The sequence below is a fragment of the Toxorhynchites rutilus genome, chromosome 3, assembly GCF_029784135.1.
Source record: "Toxorhynchites rutilus septentrionalis strain SRP chromosome 3, ASM2978413v1, whole genome shotgun sequence".
Taxonomy (NCBI): Eukaryota; Metazoa; Arthropoda; class Insecta; order Diptera; family Culicidae; genus Toxorhynchites; species Toxorhynchites rutilus.
In genome coordinates, this window is record NC_073746.1 from 283852232 (window position 1) to 283874307 (window position 22076).

The window sequence follows — 22076 nt, forward strand, 5'->3', positions numbered from 1 at the left end:
TTAGTTCTTGAGTTGCGGAGAAATTTATGCCTCATTTGTATGGCAGCTCCCTTAGAGAGGGGGGAGGAGTTTCTATTCATCATAGAAACGTTTCTTGTCCCCTAAAACTTTCACATGTCAAATTTGGCTCTGTTTGCTTGATTAGTTCCTGTGTTGTGGAGAAATTTATGCCTCATTTGTAGGGCAGCCCCCCCTTAGAGAGGAGTGTCGATTCACCATAGAAACGTTTCGTGCCCTCTTAAACTTTCACATGCCAAATTTGGCTCCATTTGATTGAAATAGTTTTCGAGTTATGCAGAAATTTGTGTTTCATTTGTATGGCAACCCCCCTTAGAGAGGGGAGAGTGGTCTCGAACTATCATAAGAACCTTTTTCGCCCCCGAAAACCCCTACATACCAATTTCCATGTCGATCGGTTCGGCAGTTTCCGAGTCCATAAGAATCAGACAAATAGACAGACAGACAGAAATCCATTTTTATAGATATAGATTTATTTTAATATTATCAAAACGTCAAAAGTATTTGATTCCATTGCTGTGTTTCACACTCAAAAAGCATGTTATGAGTTTGAGCTTGAACATAAAAGACATAAAGTAAAATAAAAAATATAAAATGAAATAGTTAGAAATTCGACCAAGAAAGCACTCATAGTTAGTAACACGTTCGAAAACAAACCATGTATTCTTTTATTTTTTTATTCGGTAACTGTCACTCCCAGTGATCTACGCTCTTCTGACAGAAAGCTCAATGTCAGTCCCGATGGACCAACGCGGGGTTCAACATGTTAATATGCCCATTCTGAGATGTGTGAACGACTTGTAGCTGAGCATATTGCATTTAACCGTCATGTTTTTTCTGAAATAATAATTTTGACAAAATCGAGCTTCAGTTTTGATTTGCAAAGTTCTGCAATTGCATCATTATGAAATTTCAGTTGTTTGAGCTGTCAGAGAGCTGTTCGGTTTATAAAATGTTTAACAAATTCAACAAATCATATTTTGCTCTAATATGAATCCTCCTAAATTAAATTACCTCACGGAATAAACCCCATCCCGTTCCCCCATCATCCCGATAGCTCTCGCCTGAATCTGCCATTCCGTCCAAAGCCTGTTAAATTGAGTTATGTGGATCCAGTGTCATTCTACCGGAATAATTTAATACACAGCACCCGAGAGCCAGAAACATTTCAATTCCACCACTAATTCACCTGCCACAATTTATTAGTTCTCATGCTGTGGTGAGCGAGTGCTTTGGTTGGTATCACCAGCAGCTGGTTGCTCACCGCAGCAAAATTAATTGCCGCAGGATGCCGTCAGAAAGTGACTCTGTGCTGTGTGTACCTTTCAGAAGTAACGCTAATGCCCGAGGCTTACTTCTCGCTCGTTCTAAGTCACTCTTCTAACCGGCAAAATGCTGTTTTTTCGCCCACTATTATATCTACGATGGTCATGAATAAAATATCATCTCATTCTAATTGATAAAAAGTTTTCTAATATTCATTCATTAACTGTCGAAGTTAAGTCTGTGAAGCTCTTCAAGCTAATATCCATTCTTTCTGATCCCAACCGACCGATTTTCTGAAGGATTGTCGTGGAGCTCGCATTCAAGCAGCAGTAGTTGGACACATCGATCCATTGCAAAATCGTAGTGATGGAGGAAAGAGCTCCGACGTTTAATCCAATCTATTGACCAACCATCCAAGCGACTTGTTCTTAATCCACCACCCCCTGTGGGGTCCTTCCACTGCTTTGCCGTTGAGTAAACCCATCGAACCACTTGCTATCCCCAAAGTGCTTCGATCCAATTTGAGCTAATATTAGCTTTGTCCTATCCGATCGAAAGATTGATTGTGGTTTCGGTGTTTCTCCTGTACTCCGCTCGATTCACGTCCATCCGAGGGAACGAAAATAAGGGAAAGAATGAGTGCACTTCCTGAAAATGCAGTAAATTTTGTTATCGAGCAACCAACTGACCATTTCGTTTTGTACCATCATCTGTCATCTTCTGGGGATAGCAGCGCCCAACTTATAGTCTACCTACGAAATTCCTCTGCTGGATAAGGCACCATTGTTCAAATGCTCAATTTTCGTAACAGGAATCAATTCACTCATCTAGGTTGGTCGGTCGGTCGGAGGATAAATGAAGGAAGCAATGTTGATTGAAAATTGGTCTCACAACTTGATTTAAAACTGTGCTAGCAATCTTAAACTGATAATACTTTTCAAAGATTCAAAGATTTTGATTTTGAATTGAATCACTTGAGTGTTTCGCAAGATAAAAAAATGTTTAGATTTAGCTGGTTCCAGAATTTGTATTTGTTCCAGAATAACAATTTTTTTATAGGACGACGTCTAACAGGGAAATCTGGGGGAAAAATGAAAATTCAAAAACATGTAAGAAATAATGAACCATTTATAAAACTCCATTCCAGAAAATTTCTGACCAGATTTTTTTTCATTTGCATGATGCTGTAAGCTGGAATTTTATTTTCTGCTCCGAGTTTCTTTTTACGGTTTTCAGCGATAAATGCTGAATATTTGGAACTTTCAGCCTCTTAAAACCGTATCAGAATCATACATTGTTATAGTGAAACTTCATTGAACTGGAAATTATCAAACTTATTAATGTTGATTTTGACTTAGGTGTTTTAAAACTTTCAGAGAAATCATCTAGCAAGGTTATTTGTTCCAGAGTAACAATTCTTAAGTAGGACTACGTCTAACAGGGAAAACTGGGGGTGCAATGAAAATCTAAAAACTGAACATGTAACAAGTAATAAGAAATTTTAAACTCCATCATGTCTTGATAGTTTACAAAAATTTATAAATATTTATAAGAAAACTATATTTTTATATAAACAATTGAATAATCATATCAAGCATTATCTTAACGTGACTCCACGTTTTGATTGGCTCAATTGGTGCACCTCAAATTGTATCGGCCAATAGAAGCGACTAGCTTAGCAGCGAAATATAATACAATTTGAATATACCAATACTGTTGCGAAAATAATCGTAGCTGTCCACGGTGCATATCCATCTATCCATAAGAAATAAGAAAAAAACAAAGCCACCATATAAATGTAAATATTGTCCTGAAGAGAAGCGAAATATTCCGTCGCAAGCTTCACCCCTTTGTGATTCTCCTGTCAGTCAGTCAGTGTGTATTTTTCGGTCATTTTTTTACCGGGAAGTAGTTAACACGTTCAACACAATCCACCTTCACAGAGCGAAAGGAGTTGATTTTTCAGTTATTTTCAGAACTATTTTTCCAAAAATGTTTTCGCTGTGAACTAATAAGTAATAATAATATTGTTTTGTTGAGACATCATTAATGTTGTTTTCATGGGTTGCCAATGGTAGATTGAGGTGGTAAGGAATTGTTAAATATTGGTGCTACAAAATACCGTATGCATGATAATGTTCGCACCATTGAAGAATTTCAAAATTAACAAAAGTCTCAAAAATTTCGGTTTCGATTTTTGAAATTTATTCATGAGCGGGATTTTTCTAAGAGTTTTAAACTATGTAAACCATCGTTCGATTTTCCACTTGCTGCAATTACGGCCTCCACACGCTTCCGGAACGCACGTTAGTTCCTAATAATGTAGCCTAGATCCATTCGTTCTTCAGGTACGGTCCAATGTTTGTCTGAGGCTTGCTGTACTCGGGTGACGTTTAGAACAGGCCTTGGTCTTCATAACGCGCCATACTGAGTAATCCAGTAGAATAAGATCGAGGCAGGATAGCAGCCACATATCCTTCGCTCAGATGTTCATGCAACTACTCCTGAGTGCGATAACCCTTGGAATCCGAACTGACTTCGGACGACCTGTGGCCACCTTCGCAGATAGTTTTCCTTCCTTTTCTTAGACCCTTTTCACAATCCACCAGGACACTCCCACGACAATTGAAATGTCATTTTGCGACATTTGCGCGTTGGACAAATCACGAATACACTATCACTTCGTCAAGGTGCAGCTGTCAAACTAAGGAAATGGACTTCTTTTACTCGTAGCCTATTATGATATAAATTATAGCTTGCATAGAAAACCAAAACATTGTATGCACAGGCGAAACGGTAAGCCTAGAGGCGAACGAAATAAAAAAGATTAAAATCTCCTTAATTCCGAACAAGTTCTCATCATTACTGAGAGATCCTCTGCGAATGAATATTCAAGTGCAAACTCAAAAGAACAAACAAACAAAAAATAAAAAAATAAGAAACAACATTGACAGCACCCAAGTTATGAGCCAGCAACACCAACGCCTATACATCACCATAGGTTCTTTTCAGAACCACAAAAATTATGATGAAGGGTTAATGTTCACAGTCTCATAATTCATTTTACGGGTAGATTACTCCACGCGCAAATAACTTATTATTTGAAAAATTAGAACAAATGAAAATGAAACAATCCGGTTATATCCACGACATTACCCACCCGCTTTGACGTAGGACTACGTCTTTCATTCCTGTACCGGGGTGTAAGTTCAAAGCTTCGAAAACAAGAGCGTGAAACTTGAAGTGCAAGATTTTGAACGTTAATACTTTGCTGGCTGAACGGAGTGGTATGATAATCACTTTATTCAAAAGACAAAATGTCCAATAGTTATATGATTGTTCATTATTGACCCAAAAACTTGTTCAAATAGCTTGAAAATTGCATTGAGATCAGACTATTGAAATCACACAAATTTGTACATAAAATGGCGTCCGCTCGGATATCCATTCCGTTCTTATTGCGATGTTAGATAAAATTGGTCACGCTCACATGCCTATGCATTATGCTCTTCTCTCCCAATTTCATTTCTTTCCAGCAGCCGGACCGAACATCCAGCAGCCGGACATTTAGTTCACACGGATGTCGCTCTTGTTTGCTTTTTCGCATAATTTTTAAACATTCATAAATTGGCATTTAATCATAACTAGCTGACCCGGCAAACGTTGTTTTCTGCCACATAATTAATTTCTAGAGAATATTTTGGTTGGTAAAAATAACGAATATATTTCAAGAGAGTTTGTATGTTATCGTTCAGATCTGTGAAATTGATCTAAATGATGATTTTTACAGCGAAACATACATATGCGTACCTATTATTTTCGGATTTTCCCTTTTTGTTTTAAATATCCTTCTTTTATATGGAAAAAATTTTCGGTTCTAAGAGTCGCGTAGGATGTTGTACTTCTGATACGGTTTGCGATTAAATGCTCCTCTAATATACTCCAAACTTTGAAAAATCGGCTAGAAAAAACGGCTAAACGTATCAATATGAAACATTCACAAATGTTTAGGGAATACACTGGGCTAAACATTCGCCTGCAAACATTGGAACTCACTGGGATATTGGCAGAATTAGAGTAAATTTTGTAAAGCACTATAAAAATCCTGTTTTTGGCACTTTTTTGAAATCGATGCAAAAAATTTAAAACATATTTTTTTCGTCAAAGTAACAAATTATCCTTATGCAGCATTTTTTTGGAGTTTCCAAAACTGCCTTTCGATTTGCGGTGCGATGGTTGTAAGGGGAAATTTTTGATTCAAACTGAAATATTTATATGTGAAAAGGTCCTACAAGAACGTTCTTGGAATCAAATAATAGCTGGTTTATAAGGTTAATTGGATATTAACTGGACTGTTGAGTTGGTTAGCAAAAAATTGTGTTAGTCCAGAATATTCTTGAAAAAAATAAAGAAAAATCGATTTTTGATTTCTTCCCACTGCACCTACACACCAAGATAAAAATATGCACGTGAAATATTCTGATACCTGAAATATGATTCTGATTCTGATAGCTTCAAAATGATGCACATCCCATCATAATGCGTTGATTTTTCACGAAGTTACAACATGTCAAAAATCATTAAAAATTTTCGACTTCACACTCTGTTCCTCTAATTTTTTTGTCGAGTGTATAAAGATAGGCAACAATTGTGTATCAATTGTGATTTGATTTGTTTGAGAAAATTGTCCAACCAACATTGACATTCTCTTAAACTATCCGAATAAGACCTACACCCTTATTATTGTTTTCGTCCGAATCAGATACGTTTAAATGTGTACTCCATTCGTATTCCTGTTTTCGTTCGAAGCATTTCGACCCATTCAACTTTCGAAAATTGTTCGTTCGTACGGTTCGTCCAATACCAGTTCTCATTTGTATGCGCAAAATGCAAAATATAATTATTTCATTTATTTAACAAAAACTTATCTAAAATATCTCTCATCCTTGCACTGTTTATGTTTCGAATTTTAAAGAAAAGTTAGAGTGCATCTAATCAATCAACATTTCGAGAAAAAAAAACTCGTTCGAACGGATTCGAACGCAAACGAAAATGTCTATTCCGAGAATATTCGAATCGAGTCGTTCGACCGAAAGGTATAGCCGTAAACAAGAATAAGGCTGCTAATGATAGATTTTTCTGTCTTCCCTTCATTTTTATGATTTTTTTCAAATTTGTGTCACTGGTTAGGGCTTTGGAATTCGATGACATTTATGTTTTTACCTTTTTTGTCATTTCATTTCATTTTCATTTTCGCCCTCCCCTTTTTAATGTATTTCAAATCGAAACTTAATGACTTTCACCGAATTCATATTGATGGCCAAATATTTTGAAATTAAATTTTGTCGATATTTTTTATTAGATTAACCTAATTAAAATTTTTAGCTATTCTTTTAACCCACTCCATATGAATCGAAGGACGTTATTAATTTTCTTTACTCCTTCTGTTTTTTTTCATTATAACTTTAATATTGACAATTTATTTTGTTGTTTTCACGTGTGATGAAATGAGGATGTAGAGTTTCTTGGAAATTAATCTTAACTACGGTATACAAATTTATAATTTAAAAATGAAACAACTGTATTTATATATCACGCCACAAACGCGACTTTTTACATCATATGAATAAAATTACCGATATCTCAAATGAAATTCTATCGAAAATACGTATTCAAAGCTAACAATCACATTGGTTTCTCTGTTATTCTCCTATTTTCAGATTAAGCCACCCAGCTGCGCTTCTTCTCATCCCATCCAATTCACACCTACTTCACTGTGAGTAGAAATTGATACTCGGAAGCAATCACAGCGTGGCGGCAGCGAACTCGAGCTCCGAACGTCAGCGCCAATTATGTGTACGTCTCCGCCTGGAAACCACCGGTAGCCGGAAAGTCACTTCCAAGACGACGGGAGTAGCTGGAAACCCTTTTCAGAGGGAGGGCGAATGAGGAAATTAGTTATAATCGTGTTTTAATTCGATTACACTCAACTCGACGCTGCCGTCGGGTAGTCTGCGGGGGGCAGCAAACACTGTGCGTTGTGATCCGGTGGATGCATTTTTTTCCGCGAGTTCAGTGTTGTGGGTTGATGAACACCCAAAAGTGGCATTTTTAAGGCGTCCCGACGATGAAGTTCGAAGAAAGTTTTACAACCAGCGCTCAACTGGTGGCGGCGCAAACCTCCAGTGACGTGGTTAGATGGACACATACCGAGCACAGTTCGACTTCCGATGGTTCCTGCCGACGGAAAAGTGCCAAATGCAGTCCTCGCCGAGGAGAACTGTCGTTAGGAATGATCAAGCAGAGCGCTCCGATGGCACAATTCCAACCCTGCTGCTCACTGACTCCCTGTGATGACGAGCGCCACCCAAAGGTTCACGGGAGTGACGGTCAACTGCCTTGTGGTGGAAGTGGTAGCAGTAGACTAACGACGCGGTCGTTAGCATCGTCGACCTCCAGATGGCACCGGTGCCAGTTAGTAGTGTTGTACATAGTAGCGTTAGTGTTAGTAGGTGCAATTTCTGTGGTTCACTGTGATGCAGTTAGTAGAAGTAGTAGTAATAGTAGGCAACCTTATTCCAATGTGGCGGATGATGCCTACGCGGCGGCCGCTAGTAGGAGTGTGACGGAGGATCTGCTCGATGCTAGCGGACACTACACACACCACTGGGCGGTACACATTCCGAATGGGGGCGACGAAACTGCCGAACTGGTCGCCGCCGAGCACGAGTTCATCAACCATGGAAAGGTAAGTTTGGAATGATTTTGTAGGCTTTCTACTTCAGGATTATTAAAAATAATATAAAATAGTGATAGTTGTAAACTATCACTATCCTAAACTGATTTTTCAGCGCGTTTTGTTTCTAGGAAAATCTTGGTGAAATGTGCCTCTTATCGGAATGAAAATGATGAAGAATAATTCCAGATTGCCAGAAGATTCCAAAGACAGTTATTTTCGACTGCACTCTCATAGTCAGGTTCACGTTTCCCATTCCGAAAGCTGGATTCATGTTTACTGGTTTCATGAACAGTTACTTGATCTTCAATTCTAGTCTTTTCAGATGCCAAATTCAAAATCCAGATTCAGATTCCTGATTAAGATTTTAGATACAGAATCCAGATTCAGGTTTTAGATTCAGATTTAGGATTCAGATTCTGATTCCAGATTCAGATTATGATGTCATATTAAGATTCCAGATTAAAATTCCTGATTCAGATTCCAGATTCTAGATTAAAATTCCGGATTCAGAATCCAGATTCGGATTCTAGTTTCAGGTTCCAGATTATAGATTCAGATTTCAGATTCCATATTGGGATTTCAAATTCTAATTTCTGATTTAGATTCCGGATTCAGACACCAGATTCAAATTCTAGATTTCAGATTCCAGATAGAGATTTATATTCGGGATTGAGAATCAGATTTCACATTTAAATTCCAGATTCCTCAGTCAGATTATAGATTCCGGATTCAGGTTCCAGATTCAATATTCTAGATTAAAATCCCAGATTCATATTTAGATTTTGGATTCAGAATCCAGATTTAGATTCTAGTTTCAGATTCCAGATTCCAGAATGAGATTTCAGATTGAGATTCCAATTTTCAGGTTCCTGATTCAGATTCCAGATTCAGATTAATGGTTCCAGATTCAAATTTCAGGCTCCAGATTGAGATTTCAAATTTCAGGTTCCAGATTCAGATTTCAGATCTCCGGTTCCGGACTCAGATTCTGATATAAATTTCCAGATTGAGATTCCAAACTAAAATTCCAGTTTTATATTCCGGATTTAGATACCAGATTCAAATTCTAGATTCCAGTTTTAAAATTTCAGATTCCAGATGGAGATTTATATTCCGGATTGAGATTCAGATTCCAAATCCAAGATTCAAATTCCAGACTCATATTCCAGATTCTGATATTAATTTCCAGATTGAGATTCCAAATTCAAATTCGAGTTCCATATTTCGGATTTAGATACTAGATTCAAATTCTAGATTTCAGATTCCTGATGAAGATTTATATTCCGGATTGATATTCAGATTCCAAATTTAAATTCCAGCTTCCTGAGTCCGATTCTAGATTCTAGATTTCAGATTTTAGTTTCCAGATTCAAATTCTAGTTTCAGATTTCAGATTCTAGCTTCCTAGATTCCAGATTCTGATTCGTATTCTAAAATCAAATCTCAGATTGAGAACCCAAATTCTGAATCCAGATTCAGATTCTAGTTCCAGATTCCAGATTGCATATTTCAGATTCAGATTCCGGATTCAGATTCCAGATTCAGAACCCATATTCTAGATTCTGGATCAAAATTTCAGATTCATATTAGGGTTCCGGATTCAGAATCCTGATTTGGATTATTGTTTCAGAGTCCAGATTTCAGATTACAGATTAAATTTCCGGATTCAGATTCCAGATTCAAGATTCATATTCTGGATTCAGAATCCAGATTCAGATTCAGATTCTATTTTTTTTCAGATTCTGATTAAATTTTTTTCAGATTCACATTCTATTTTTTTCAGATTCTAGATTTCGGATTCCAGATTCAGATACTTGATTTCAGATTGAGATTCCAAATTCAGATTCTAGTTTCCGATTTTGAATTCCAGATTCCAGATTCAAAATCAATATTTTGGATTGAGATTCCAGATTCAGGTTCTAGTTTCAGATTTCAGATTTCAGTTTGAGATTCAAAATTCAATTTATTTATATAGATTCTAGATTCAGATTCTGAACTCAGATTCCAGATTTCAGATTGAGATCCCAAATTCAGATTCTAGTTTTAGATTTGAAATTCCAAATTCCACATTCAAGATATACCAGATTCTAGTTTTTCAGATTCTAGATTTCAGGTTCTAGATTCAGATTCCGGATCCAGATTCCAGATTGAAATTCTAGATTCAGATTCTAGAAATTCTCTGTAATCCGCTCCGGATACCGGAGACGATCATTTGCTCTGTAGTCATCCGGCGCATCAATACTAATGGTACGGAGTTTGGAATCGTACATGCCATTCAATCGGGGTACTGGTATTCTTTTTTAACCATTAAATTCCACTAGCTGTGTCAAAAATGCGTTACCATTGACGGTGACAACTTTATTCTGCGTACGTACAGAATTCGCATTCCCCCAGCGGGTTCCGCTGAGGTGCGTGATAGGACAGAATTTTCACCCTCACTCGCGGATCGGCGTATGAATGTGTGGGAACGCTTTTTAATGATATATGATCGTTACTTCAAAGAGTGAATATTTTTTCATTGATCTAGAATTTCATCATCATAATCTGAATCTAGAATTTCAGATTGAGATTCCGAATTTAATTTATTAATTTAGACTCCACATTCAGATTCTGAATTAAGATTCCAGATTTCAGATTGAGATCCCAAATTCAGATTCTACCTTCAGATTTCTGGAACCTGACTCAAGATTCATATTCCATATTCAGATTCCAGATTCAGATTCTAGTTTTCGGATTCCAGATTCAAATTTCGGATTTATATTCCGGATTCCAATTCCGGATAAAGCTTCCAGATTGAGATTCTAGATTAAGATTTCTGATTACAGAAAAAAAATTCAGATTCAAGATTCAGATTCAAGATTCAGATTCAAGATACAGATTCAAGATTCAGATTCAAGATTCAGATTCAAGATTCAGATTCAAAATTCAGATTCAAAATTTAGATTCAAGACTCAGTTGATTGATCTTTTTTTTTATCTCAAAATAGCGTTCATCGTATCTTTGCTAAGCCGATTTCGAAGCTTATTTTTATTCTGATTATATTCAGAAAATAAACGCTCGAAAGTTGCCGAGGAATGAGGCATAGTGAGAACGTTACAAACAAGACATCGAAATGCCGAAATGTGAACGAACCATCAATTCTTTTAGACATCCAATTTTTGTCCACCAACCCTTCACACGGTCATTTCCTGAAACTGTGATTTCCATAAGGAGTAATATTATATTTAGGGTACAGAACTAATCCTCCACATCTCCACATCATCCAATAGTAGAATCCTGGAAACGCGTCTAACACAACGTTAATGCTTGTGAAATTGGAAAATTTTCTGGGATTTAACATTACCGCAGCCTTGAGCGTTGAATCATCAAAATCGAATCTTTTTTTCATTCGCTTGATCAGCTCTACGAAAAAACTGCGAAGAATATCATTCGAAATGATCTGCCTTTTGCTGTCCATTGTTCTGATAACTTCTTCAATGTTGTTTTGTTCAAATGTTAGAAATTTCACACGTGGAACAAATATGTACCAATCTGCACTTTTTGATGAAAATCTGTATTCTGTACCGTACAGAATCTGTACGGAAAATATCGAAAAAATCTGTACCATTCCAGATAAATCTGCACGTGTGGCAACACTGGTTATACCTGTGATATAACCGCAAAGTGGACGTAGGACTAACGTTGGCTTAGCTATCAATAAGTAACAAGCATATAACTATTAGACATTTCATCTTTCGAATAAAGTGATTATCATACCAATTCGTTTAGCCGGAAAAGAATTATTAACGCTCAAAGGAGCACCGACAATTGGAATCATCGTTGAACCGGAACAGGATTATTAACGCTTGAGAAGAAATGGATCCCTGCTCGGAATTACACAGCTAAAACAAGACCCCCTTCCCCAACAGTTGGAAACGACAATCGAATGCGGCATTCGTAAACAAATAATTTTCTAACGCTTCTTTCATAGATGTGATTTCTTCGATAGTCGGTATTTTTCACTATAAAATCCATAATCAATGGCACCCATCGGTATCGAATTATCGTCGGCAATTTTTTGTCTGAAGAAATGATGCTTTTGAAATATATGTTTTAACTTACTAAATATGGGCAATAGACAGAAATATCGGAGAAAATCGATTTCTTCGTTTTTCATTTTTTTCTTTAGGCTCAGAAAATATATAACCGAAGCAATAACAATCTCAAATAACAATCTAATTGCACAAACTGTTAAGCTTTCATTTACTGGTAAGATCTTTTATTGCAAAAATTTTAAAATCTGCCGTTTTAAAAATAATATATATATATATATATATATATATATATATATATATATATATATATATATATCGGGTGCGACACGAAACTCGTTTGAGCGATCATTGCACAGTCATGGCTACAAATCTCATAACGTAATCCTTATCAATTATACGGTCATGTCTGGTACATAACTCTTCATTTTTTTCCGCATTTTTTTTAGTTTGTCCATTAATTTCAAAAAGTGTATTAAAATCTGCCTTATGGCATTCTCAATGATTATTTTCTTCAAGAGCCAATCGTTGAACTACTTACTGCACAATGTGCGAATTCCAAGTAGATAACGCTAAAAGTTGACGACGGATACAATCCCAGAAATATTATCGATGAAATCAAAACGGGGTTTTAGAATGCAAATGATCCCAAACAATAGTTTAGTAAACCTTTGTGATGGTTTTATACCGTATTCCTGTTGATGTAAATTCCTTCGAATGCCGTCTTGTTTCGAGATTATTTTTACTTTTCGATTCGTTTTAAAGTGACAGCAAAAAAAGTGAAACCGATTTGTTGTGTTCCACTGGCATCGTTCCCAAGTGAATATCCCACCCCCAAAAAAAAAAACCTTAACAACCTTCCAAACCGTAATTATACGCTTTTTGCGCACCTTTCCTCGTGCGTGTGTTTGTGCGCACTATCTCGTACCCAAATCCCCCTCAAAATGCTGTCCATTCGAAAGTGGATGCCGGCGTATGACAACGATGAAGACCAGCAATGTTTTGAGTCGATGTCATTCTGGCTTGGCCATCATCGTCATTAGAGGAGCCGCACTTGATAAGTTCAACTGTTTGTGACAGTCGGTATCGTGAGTGTGGGTGGGCGTTTGGTGCAGGGAATCTCCCCATTTCCTCTTCTCCAACATGAAGTGTTTTCGTCTATTTTCAGTTGTGGGTTAAGTTGATGAATTTGTGGCGTTGAAAGCATAATGTTTTCATATGTGTCAATTTTGTTTGATGTCGGTTCAGCGCGCTCTGCAGTCGCCTTTCTCGGTTTGGAGCATCACCAACGCCCCAGTCGAACGTTCGAAATCGAACGAGTTAGCAATTTCAGAAGGGTTTTTGATGTTGCTGGTGTTGTCCTAGGCTTGATATTGTGCGAACGTTTAGGGAGGTATTTCGCACCTAATTATGGAGTCTTCCCAAATAATCGTTTTGGAAATAATGACAACCGTTTAAATCAATATTAGTTGTTCCGGTCATGTGTAACAGACATATAGCCATTCAATAATTTTTTTTCAAAAAATAATCCGCACCAAAAACAATTACGGCTTACGTCGTTAAAGCGAATAATAATCCATATCTAGCAGAACCTATTATTCCTCCCGATAATCCCATTGATTGAGCTGTGGATCAAACAGACTGTGAAATTTGCTGTCCATCGATGCGCCAATGGGCGGATCCGACCAGACAGTCACTCATCCGGCAACCCGGCAATCAGCAATCAGAATGTTCCTACGAGCAAACAGAAAAACAATACCATTTACAGGGCAATGAATAAAAACTGATGCATCGAAACAGTATTGAGCATCAATGAAAAAATATTCACTCTTTGAAGTAACGATCATATATCATTAAAAAGCGTTCCCACACATTCATACGCCGATCCGCGAGTGAGGGTGAAAATTCTGTCCTATCACGCACCTCAGCGGAACCCGCTGGGGGAATGCGAATTCTGTACGTACGCAGAATAAAGTTGTCACCGTCAATGGTAACGCATTTTTGACACAGCTAGTGGAATTTAATGGTTAAAAAAGAATACCAGTACCCCGATTGAATGGCATGTACGATTCCAAACTCCGTACCATTAGTATTGATGCGCCGGATGACTACAGAGCAAATGATCGTCTCCGGTATCCGGAGCGGATTACAGAGTGCCATCGTGTGTAATTTTGGAATGATATTCGCTTTCCATCCACCTCCAAGGTTGTTGTCGCACTGGTTCTCCCCATTTTGGCGCAAAAAAAAACCCCTTTCGATGGATAATTGCCCAAATGCATCATTCACACGTGCCGTTCTGGTCCCGAAACAAAGGTGGCGTACTTTCGTTTGGGATAATGAGATTGACGAGGATTCGATTGCTAGAACCATGGGTAGTCTTTCGCCGAAATCCTGCCGAACACATTCCAGTCTGGAGCAGGATATAGAAAAATCGCTCAATTGGAATCGTTTTTCTCATACATAGAAAAAAGAATAATTGGACGTAATTTTTAATATACGAGATATACGGATGGAAACCTTGTTGCGAGATGATCCTATTGTCTGTACCATAGCAATATTAATGGATAAGGAGTCAGAAAGTCATACCAAGGAATGCCAACCAAATTTGTGAAATGTCTGGAAAATTAAAAAAAAAACTAGAAATAGCTGAAGAATCGATTTTTTCCTCAATCTTGTTTCTATTACCAATAAAAATTACGTAAGTTGCATTTTCAATTTTCCGATTTGTAGGCATACATTTTTTAACATTATACTTGTGTTTTACATTTTCATTCTAACTAATCCTGACTTTTTTAGCTGTAATTCCTCGCATATTTTTTATTCCTATTCTACTTCTTCGTTTTGTTTTACGATTTCTGGATTCGTAGCCTTTTTCGGCCTTCCAGAGCGAGGTGCATCTGCGGTGCTTGAACGGCCCATTTTAAATTCATTAAACCACCGATTAACTGTTGTTCTCGAAGGAATAGAAGTGGGATAACATTTCGTCAATCACTGCATTGATTGTTCAAGAATTTTTCCCATCGAAAAACAATGTTAGACCAACATACGATATTCCTTTTTTTCCATTTTCTATACTAATGCTCAGAGTGACATTTAACCAACTGTAGTATATGAACAAATAAACGAAATGTCATGAAACTTCACCCATAAGCTAGTGAAAGATGAACCTCTCGAAACGAATCTTGTTCATTTTCAATAGCGCCATCTGTTGAAAAATCTCGGGACTTTTCAGCCCATGTAATAGGAGTACCGGTGAGTTTCTTCGTTTTTTTCAAAAATTAATGCTTTGTTCTGCAAAAATGGTTACAAATTTAACTCTTTGTGGTCGTTTGTCTGCTCTCAGCCACCATACCTTTTTTACCGTTCTGGTCGTTTGTCTGCTGTCAGCCACCACAGTGAGAAACCATGCTAATCGTATATTTTACTCAACCAAGTATCAGTTTATGTATTTCCTTAACGAACCTTGATGTCTAGTGAACCTGTTCACGAATCAATACGGTGTCCTATGAGTAATAGATAACAAAGTAGTCACCAACACAAGACAACGCACAATGCGTTGAATGCATAGAAATGTGGGACAAAAGTCATAACAGCAGAATTTAGTCATTGTAACACTTTGGTGTGATGGGAAAGATTGTTCATAAGTATCAGAATTACTGTTTGCATAAATGTCTCATGTTATTTGAATAATTGCATGAGTGTCCCAAGCGACAAAATCTTTGTTTACCTAAAGTGAAAAGTTCTGATCATTTCTGATACGCAGAAATCATTATTTGAGTAAGTACTGGTTCAAATTATGTTGAAGTAGTTGTTTTTAAAGAGCAGAATAATTGTTCGGATAAGTGTCTTATGTCATCTGAATAATCTCATGTAAGAAAATCTTTGTTAAAAGTGAAAAGTGCTGATCTTTTCGGATACACATTGATTACACATTTATTGCATCAACAGCAAAAGTGTCTCATATTCAACGGATAATAAAAACAAAATTATGTATTTATTATACTTCATATGATTTACTCTTGGAGACTGTTTCGAATGATTTCACACGAAACGTATTATAAAATATATTTTTTATATAAAAACATCACATTAAAACACATTGTTAAGTTAATACATAGTTCATAGTTCACATAGTTGATAAACAAAATTAAAAAAAAATATTTTTCATAATATTGCATGTATCACTGCTTCTTCAAGGAAAAATAATCCTGACCAGTACGACACCCATGCCCAAATTTAATACGACCGCAAAGGGTTAATATTCAAAGTATTGCCCATCGCTAGTCACAACTTTTCCCCATCTTTCTGGCAATTCACGGATCCCTTTGCGGAAATAATCGGCCGTTTTGTCGTCTAACCGCGAATCGATCCAATTTTGACTTCATCAAAATGGGAGAAGTGCTGGTCAACCAGGACATGTTGCATCGATCGAAAAAGGTAGTGATCGGACGGAGCAATATCTGGAGAACACGACAGGTGGGATAGGACCTCCGATTTCCGCGTTTCCAAGTATGTTTGACCGGTTTCATGACATGCGGCCGAGCATTGCCGTGCTGCTAAATAACTTTATCGTGTCTTTGTGGCCGTTTTTCCTTCAGTGCACGGCTCAAACGCATCAATTGTCGTCGGTAGAGGTCCCCCGCAATGGTTTCATTAGTTTTTAGCAGCTCATAATACACCACACCCAGCTGGTCCCAGCAAATAGACAGCATAACCTTCTGGCCGTGAATATTCCGCGCGGCCGTCGATGTCAATGCATGGCCGGGGTATCCATACGTTGCCCGACGCTTAGGATTGACGTAATGGACCCACTTTTCATCGCCAGTAACGATTCGATGCAAAAAACCCTTTCTTTTATGCCGTTGGAAAAGTTGTTTTGCACGTAAAAAATGGTGTTCAACGTCTCATGGCTTCAATTCATAAGGCACCCAATGTCCTATCTTTCGGATCATTCCCATTGCTTTTAAACGATCGATATGGTTTGCTGAGCTAATCCAAGTGTTCTTGTTGCGTTTGTGACGAATCTTGATCGAGTAAAGCCTCCAATTCTTCATCTCCAAACTTTTTTGGCGGTCCGGAACGTTCTTCGTCTTCCAAGTCAAAATTACCACTTTTAAACCGTGCAAACCACGTCTGACACGTTCGCTCAGTTCGAGCATGGTCACCATAAACTTCCACCAAAATGCGATGACTTTCCGCAGCTTTTTTCTTCATATTGAAGTAATGAAGTAACACTCCCCGCAAAAACACTCTCGTTGGTACTAAATTCGACAAATTCAAAGTGACAAAAAACTATTTTGTTTGCGTTTCAACTTTTTGACATATACTGAAAAAGACGCGCAATGACAGTTGCTTTTCAACGAATGTCTGGAATTTATTGATTCATTACAATAATAATCAAGTTAAGCCATCTGTTGTGAAATCGGAAAAACTTACCGGTACATCTAATAGATTGTGTTGAAGGGGAACAATTGACACACGCTTCCTTTCTATGGAATTAGCTGGATTAATTATCGTCATATCGAAGATCGAAGGATCATTGAAATTAAAACGTTTCAGAACTCTATTGCAGAGTGCAGTGTAAAATCTTTTCGAATAGGTCTTGAAATCAGCTACGGCGTTGTGTGAAATTTTACATACGAGCAATTCTCCTTTTTTGACGTAGGACTACGTCTTTCATTTCTATACCGGGGTGTAAAATCAAAGTTTCAAAAACGAAAGCGTTACGCCGGAGACCGAGATTTTGAGCGTGAATAGCTCCTAAACAACTGAACGAAATGGTATGGTAAACACTTCATTCAAAAGATAAAATGTCTACGCGTTATATACTTGTTACTTTTTGATCCAAAAACTTGTTTCAATAGCCTTAAAATTGCTTTCAAAACAGGCTATTGAAATCACAAATCGGTATATAAGCGAGTGGCGCTCGGAAATCCACTCAGTTGTGATTGCGCAACGATTGAGGTACGATCGCTGGAATGAATGGATGTTTCCCTAACACAGACCATGGAGCATGGGGAAATCGGCATTGCAAAATAGATGCAAGCTGCGGGTACTTTTGTACTCGTTTGCGTTTCTGCAGATCGGAATGTTTCCCTAACACAAATTTCAAAACCATGGAGCCTGTGGGAATCAACATTGCAAAATAGATGCAGGCTGCGGGTACCTTTGTACTCGCTTGCATTTCTGCAAATCGGAATGTTTCCCTAACACAGATTTCAAAACCATGAAGCCTGGGAAAATCGGCATTGCAAAATAGATGCAAGCTGTGGGTATTTTTGCACTCGCTTGCATTTCTGCAAATCGGAATGTTTCCCTAACACAGATTTCAAAACCATGAAGCCTGGGGGAATCAGCATTGCAAAATAGATGCAGGCTGCGGGTACTTTTGCACTCGCTTGCATTTCTGCAAATCGGAATGTTTCCCTAGCACAGATTTCAAAACCATAGAGCCTAGGGAAGTCGGCCATGCAAATTGGATGCAAGTTGCGGGTACTTTTGTACTCGCTTGCATTTTTGCAAACCTGAATTTTTTTTCCCAATACAGATTCCGAAACCAAGAAGTTGTGAAAATCGGCATTGCAGATACATGGAAGTCGGCAGTGCTTTTACACCTCCCTGAATTTTTACACTCCGGAATTCATTTGCTAACACGGTCTACAAAAGCGGGTACAAATGCAACGCTTCGGCTCGGTTATTCAAGACTGCATTGGAAGAAATCCCTTCATGTCGCCAGCTCACTGAATTTCTACGCATACCGTTTGATGATTAGGCAAAATGTACCCAATGAGGAACATCCGAGGTGCGATTATTGCTAATTGAAAATACATAAATTATTACTAAGCCAACGGCAGTCCTACGTCAACTATGCGGTTATATCATAGATATAACCCATCCATAGTTTTTAAACTTGGTACCGTTCTGAATCATATTTCGGACACTTTGTTGTAATATCTTGAAATGCTTAATGCACTGATGATATAACTATAAAAATAATATCACAATTGCTTCATTAGAGTTTAGAGTAATTTCACATGAGAACTACATTTGAATTATAACATAATCGGCAAAAATCTATCAACACTACTCACTATCGTTTATGTTTGACGTTTGCTTAGCGTGAGCACGTAGAATTTCACCGTTCATAAATATTTAAATTTCTCCCGTGTTTCATCAGTTCTCATCATCATTAACAGTTTACTGTGATTGCTTGGTAATTGTTTCGCAGTTGACTATAAAATATAATCGAGTGTAATGTAATTTTTGTTCAATTTTGTGTGTCCGAAATTTGAATTCAATCTGTCCGAAATTTGATTTAGTGTCCGAAGTTAGATTTTTATTCGCTTCATTTGAAAAGCATTTTATTCGACGATTTTTTTATGTTTTCAATCAAATAGGTACCAAAGTAGAAAGCTTAAAAGCATATTGAACTAATTTATTAAAAAAATCAACCAAATAATACCTGTGCATAAAGTTTAGACCTGTTTTCTGCATCACATGCTCTAAGCGTCCGGAATATGATTCAGAACGGTACTTATGGTGGAAACTTCCTAAAATCACAATTTTCATTATCATATGACCAGTTTCAATTACGACTGATTTTTTAAAAGGGCGTAATCAAAATCATTGATCCTTCTTCTCAAATCAAAATCCAGATATCTTATTAAATTTATGATGTACGACAAAGTTGTTGAAAAATATGAACCATTTAAGAAAAATTTTGGTTTAAATTTACTGTTAAAAAATGTTTCTCAAACATTTATTTATTTATTTTTTTTTTTGAAAACTTTCGTTTTAAACTTTTGTTTTTTATTTTCCAATTCTTAAAATCTTTGATTTGAGGTTTACATGAAACCGGAGGTTTAAAAATCTGTTTTTGATTTTTTGTCGAGATCTACTGTCACCTCGAAATTTTTTTCGTCTAAAATCGACTCTCTGGGATTTAGTCGTTTTTCGGAATGCGAGGTATGGTTTAGGGTACTGTAAACCTGGGGCAAATTGAGCACGATTTTCAGAGAAATGTAAATATTTCTAAAATGTTTTGTTCATTCTACATTCAATTATTTTCAAAACCAGTACTGGTACCATGATCACAAAACGATACGAAATGTTTTGTTGATAAATTTCTTCAAACATTAGTTTGGGAAATTTTTAGCAGAAAACTTCAAAACATACCTTTGGGGTGAAATTGATCAATCTATTTTTTCCATTATCAACCTCTCAACCTCTCTCAAGTTTGAACCGTACGTATACGAGAGGTGTTCAATAAAGACTCGGACAATTTTTTTTATCGCGGTTTGCAACACTGGAAACGCTCCAACGTGGTACCGCTGGAAAGTACATCTCATTCCAGTTTCAGTGGCATTTTTTTCATCGTGGTGCGATGTATAGTTCCTGTTTGACAGTTAAGTGAAAGATCGCAGAAAAATTTCGCCTGTACACTTGTGATGGAGGAAAATTTGAAGGCTTTGTTTCAAACTCAAAAAAAACACAGACAGAAACGTATTCAATGATTCGTGAGGCTTATGGTGAATCAGCTGTGTCTCGTTCAACATGCTACGCGTGGTATAAGCAGTTCAAGGTCGGTAGGACCAATGCGGAGCTGAAGGGAGGATCAGGCGCTCCAGCTGCGAAGTTGACGGAGACAACGATCAATACTGGTGCTGCTATCGTTCGGGAAGACGCGAGAATCACCGCCTGACAGCTATACTACAAATATCAATCGGCAGCACACATAACTTATTATTCGATGTTTTTAATTTATCGCGTGTTTGTGCTCGGTGGATCCCTAGGCTGCTGACAGACGAGCAAAAAGCCTCATGTCGCAAGATCAGTGACGGACTTCCTGACAAAACGGAACATCGAAGTGATACCCCACTCACCCTATAGTCCGGACTTGGTTCCATGTGACTTTTTCCTATACCCTACGTTGAAAAACCAGATCGAAGGTCGAAGATTTGACTCCGCGAAAGCAGCCCTAGCAGCTGTACAGGCGATTTTGAAGCGCATGTCCGAAGAGGGCTTTCAGCACGTGTACGACACAGGAGCGGTGGGAAAAGTGCATTCGACTTGGAGGGGAGTATATTGAACGTGACACTAGCGATGTTGAACAATTTTCAAAAATAAAATTTTAAAACACTTTGTCCGAGTCTTTATTGAACACCCCCCGTACATCGTCGCATTCTAACTATTGCGAATAATCGCTGCATAGCCAAGTGCAAAGCGATAAATGATACATAAATAATTACGTCATCATTCGGTCACCATAAGCGGGGACTGGTGAATGTGAGAATAACTAAAACTTGCAAGGGATAGCAACGTTGAAAATTAAAAAAAATATGATCTGACTACCCTTCCCTGAGTATCTAGCTAGAACCGAAGCAGAGTTGTCTCGTTCTCTTTTGTGTCATGATTTGTAGCATGTAACAACAAAAGAAAGCCACTGGGGGAAATGACTCCTGCAATATCATATTTGACCAAATGAATTCGAGTTATTCAGTCAATCAGCAAACACTGGTAATATGCACGCAAAGGGCCTGGCCGGGTAAGGGAGTAAAAAGTGCCCCCAAACCAAATCACTAGCTGTATGGCAAATATTGTAAAGGATATTAAATAAGAAATTTTGGTGGTTTATTTGAACCCCTATGTGGTTTGACGTGGGATCTATAGTGAAAAACGTACTTTTTTGTTTATTTCACGCCATCCTCAATAGATCCGAGATAAAAATTTGAAAAAAAATACTGAATGTGCATCTTACCACGGTGTATCAAGAAAAATTATCAAAAAAATATTTCATCAAAAATTTTAGTACCAAAAAAAAAATTTAAATTTTGAAAATTTTTTTTGGGGTTTAGAGATTCAGTACTACTCTAATTCATATTTAAATGTGCTCTTACGGCTTTTCTAGATTGATAAATATCTTCACGCTGTTTTTTTTTTCAAATATCTAATAATAAAAATAAAATAATAAATGGTTCTCAAATGGGGATCAACATAGGGTAGGAGCCTGCCTGTTGGTCTCA

The 22076-nt window shown here is 37.3% G+C and overlaps 1 protein-coding gene across 3 annotated transcripts in view; it reads left to right on the forward strand.

Moving 5' to 3' along the window:
- Positions 1 to 22076, forward strand: part of LOC129779180 (furin-like protease 1) — a 511125-nt gene that overhangs the window by 185357 nt on the left and 303692 nt on the right. For all 3 annotated transcript variants that reach the window (XM_055786475.1, XM_055786477.1, XM_055786476.1), the window contains one exon: positions 7005 to 8032. In XM_055786475.1, coding sequence (XP_055642450.1) covers positions 7412 to 8032 — 621 coding nt within the window. In that variant the 5' untranslated portion in view covers positions 7005 to 7411. The remainder of the gene's footprint in view (positions 1 to 7004; positions 8033 to 22076) is intronic.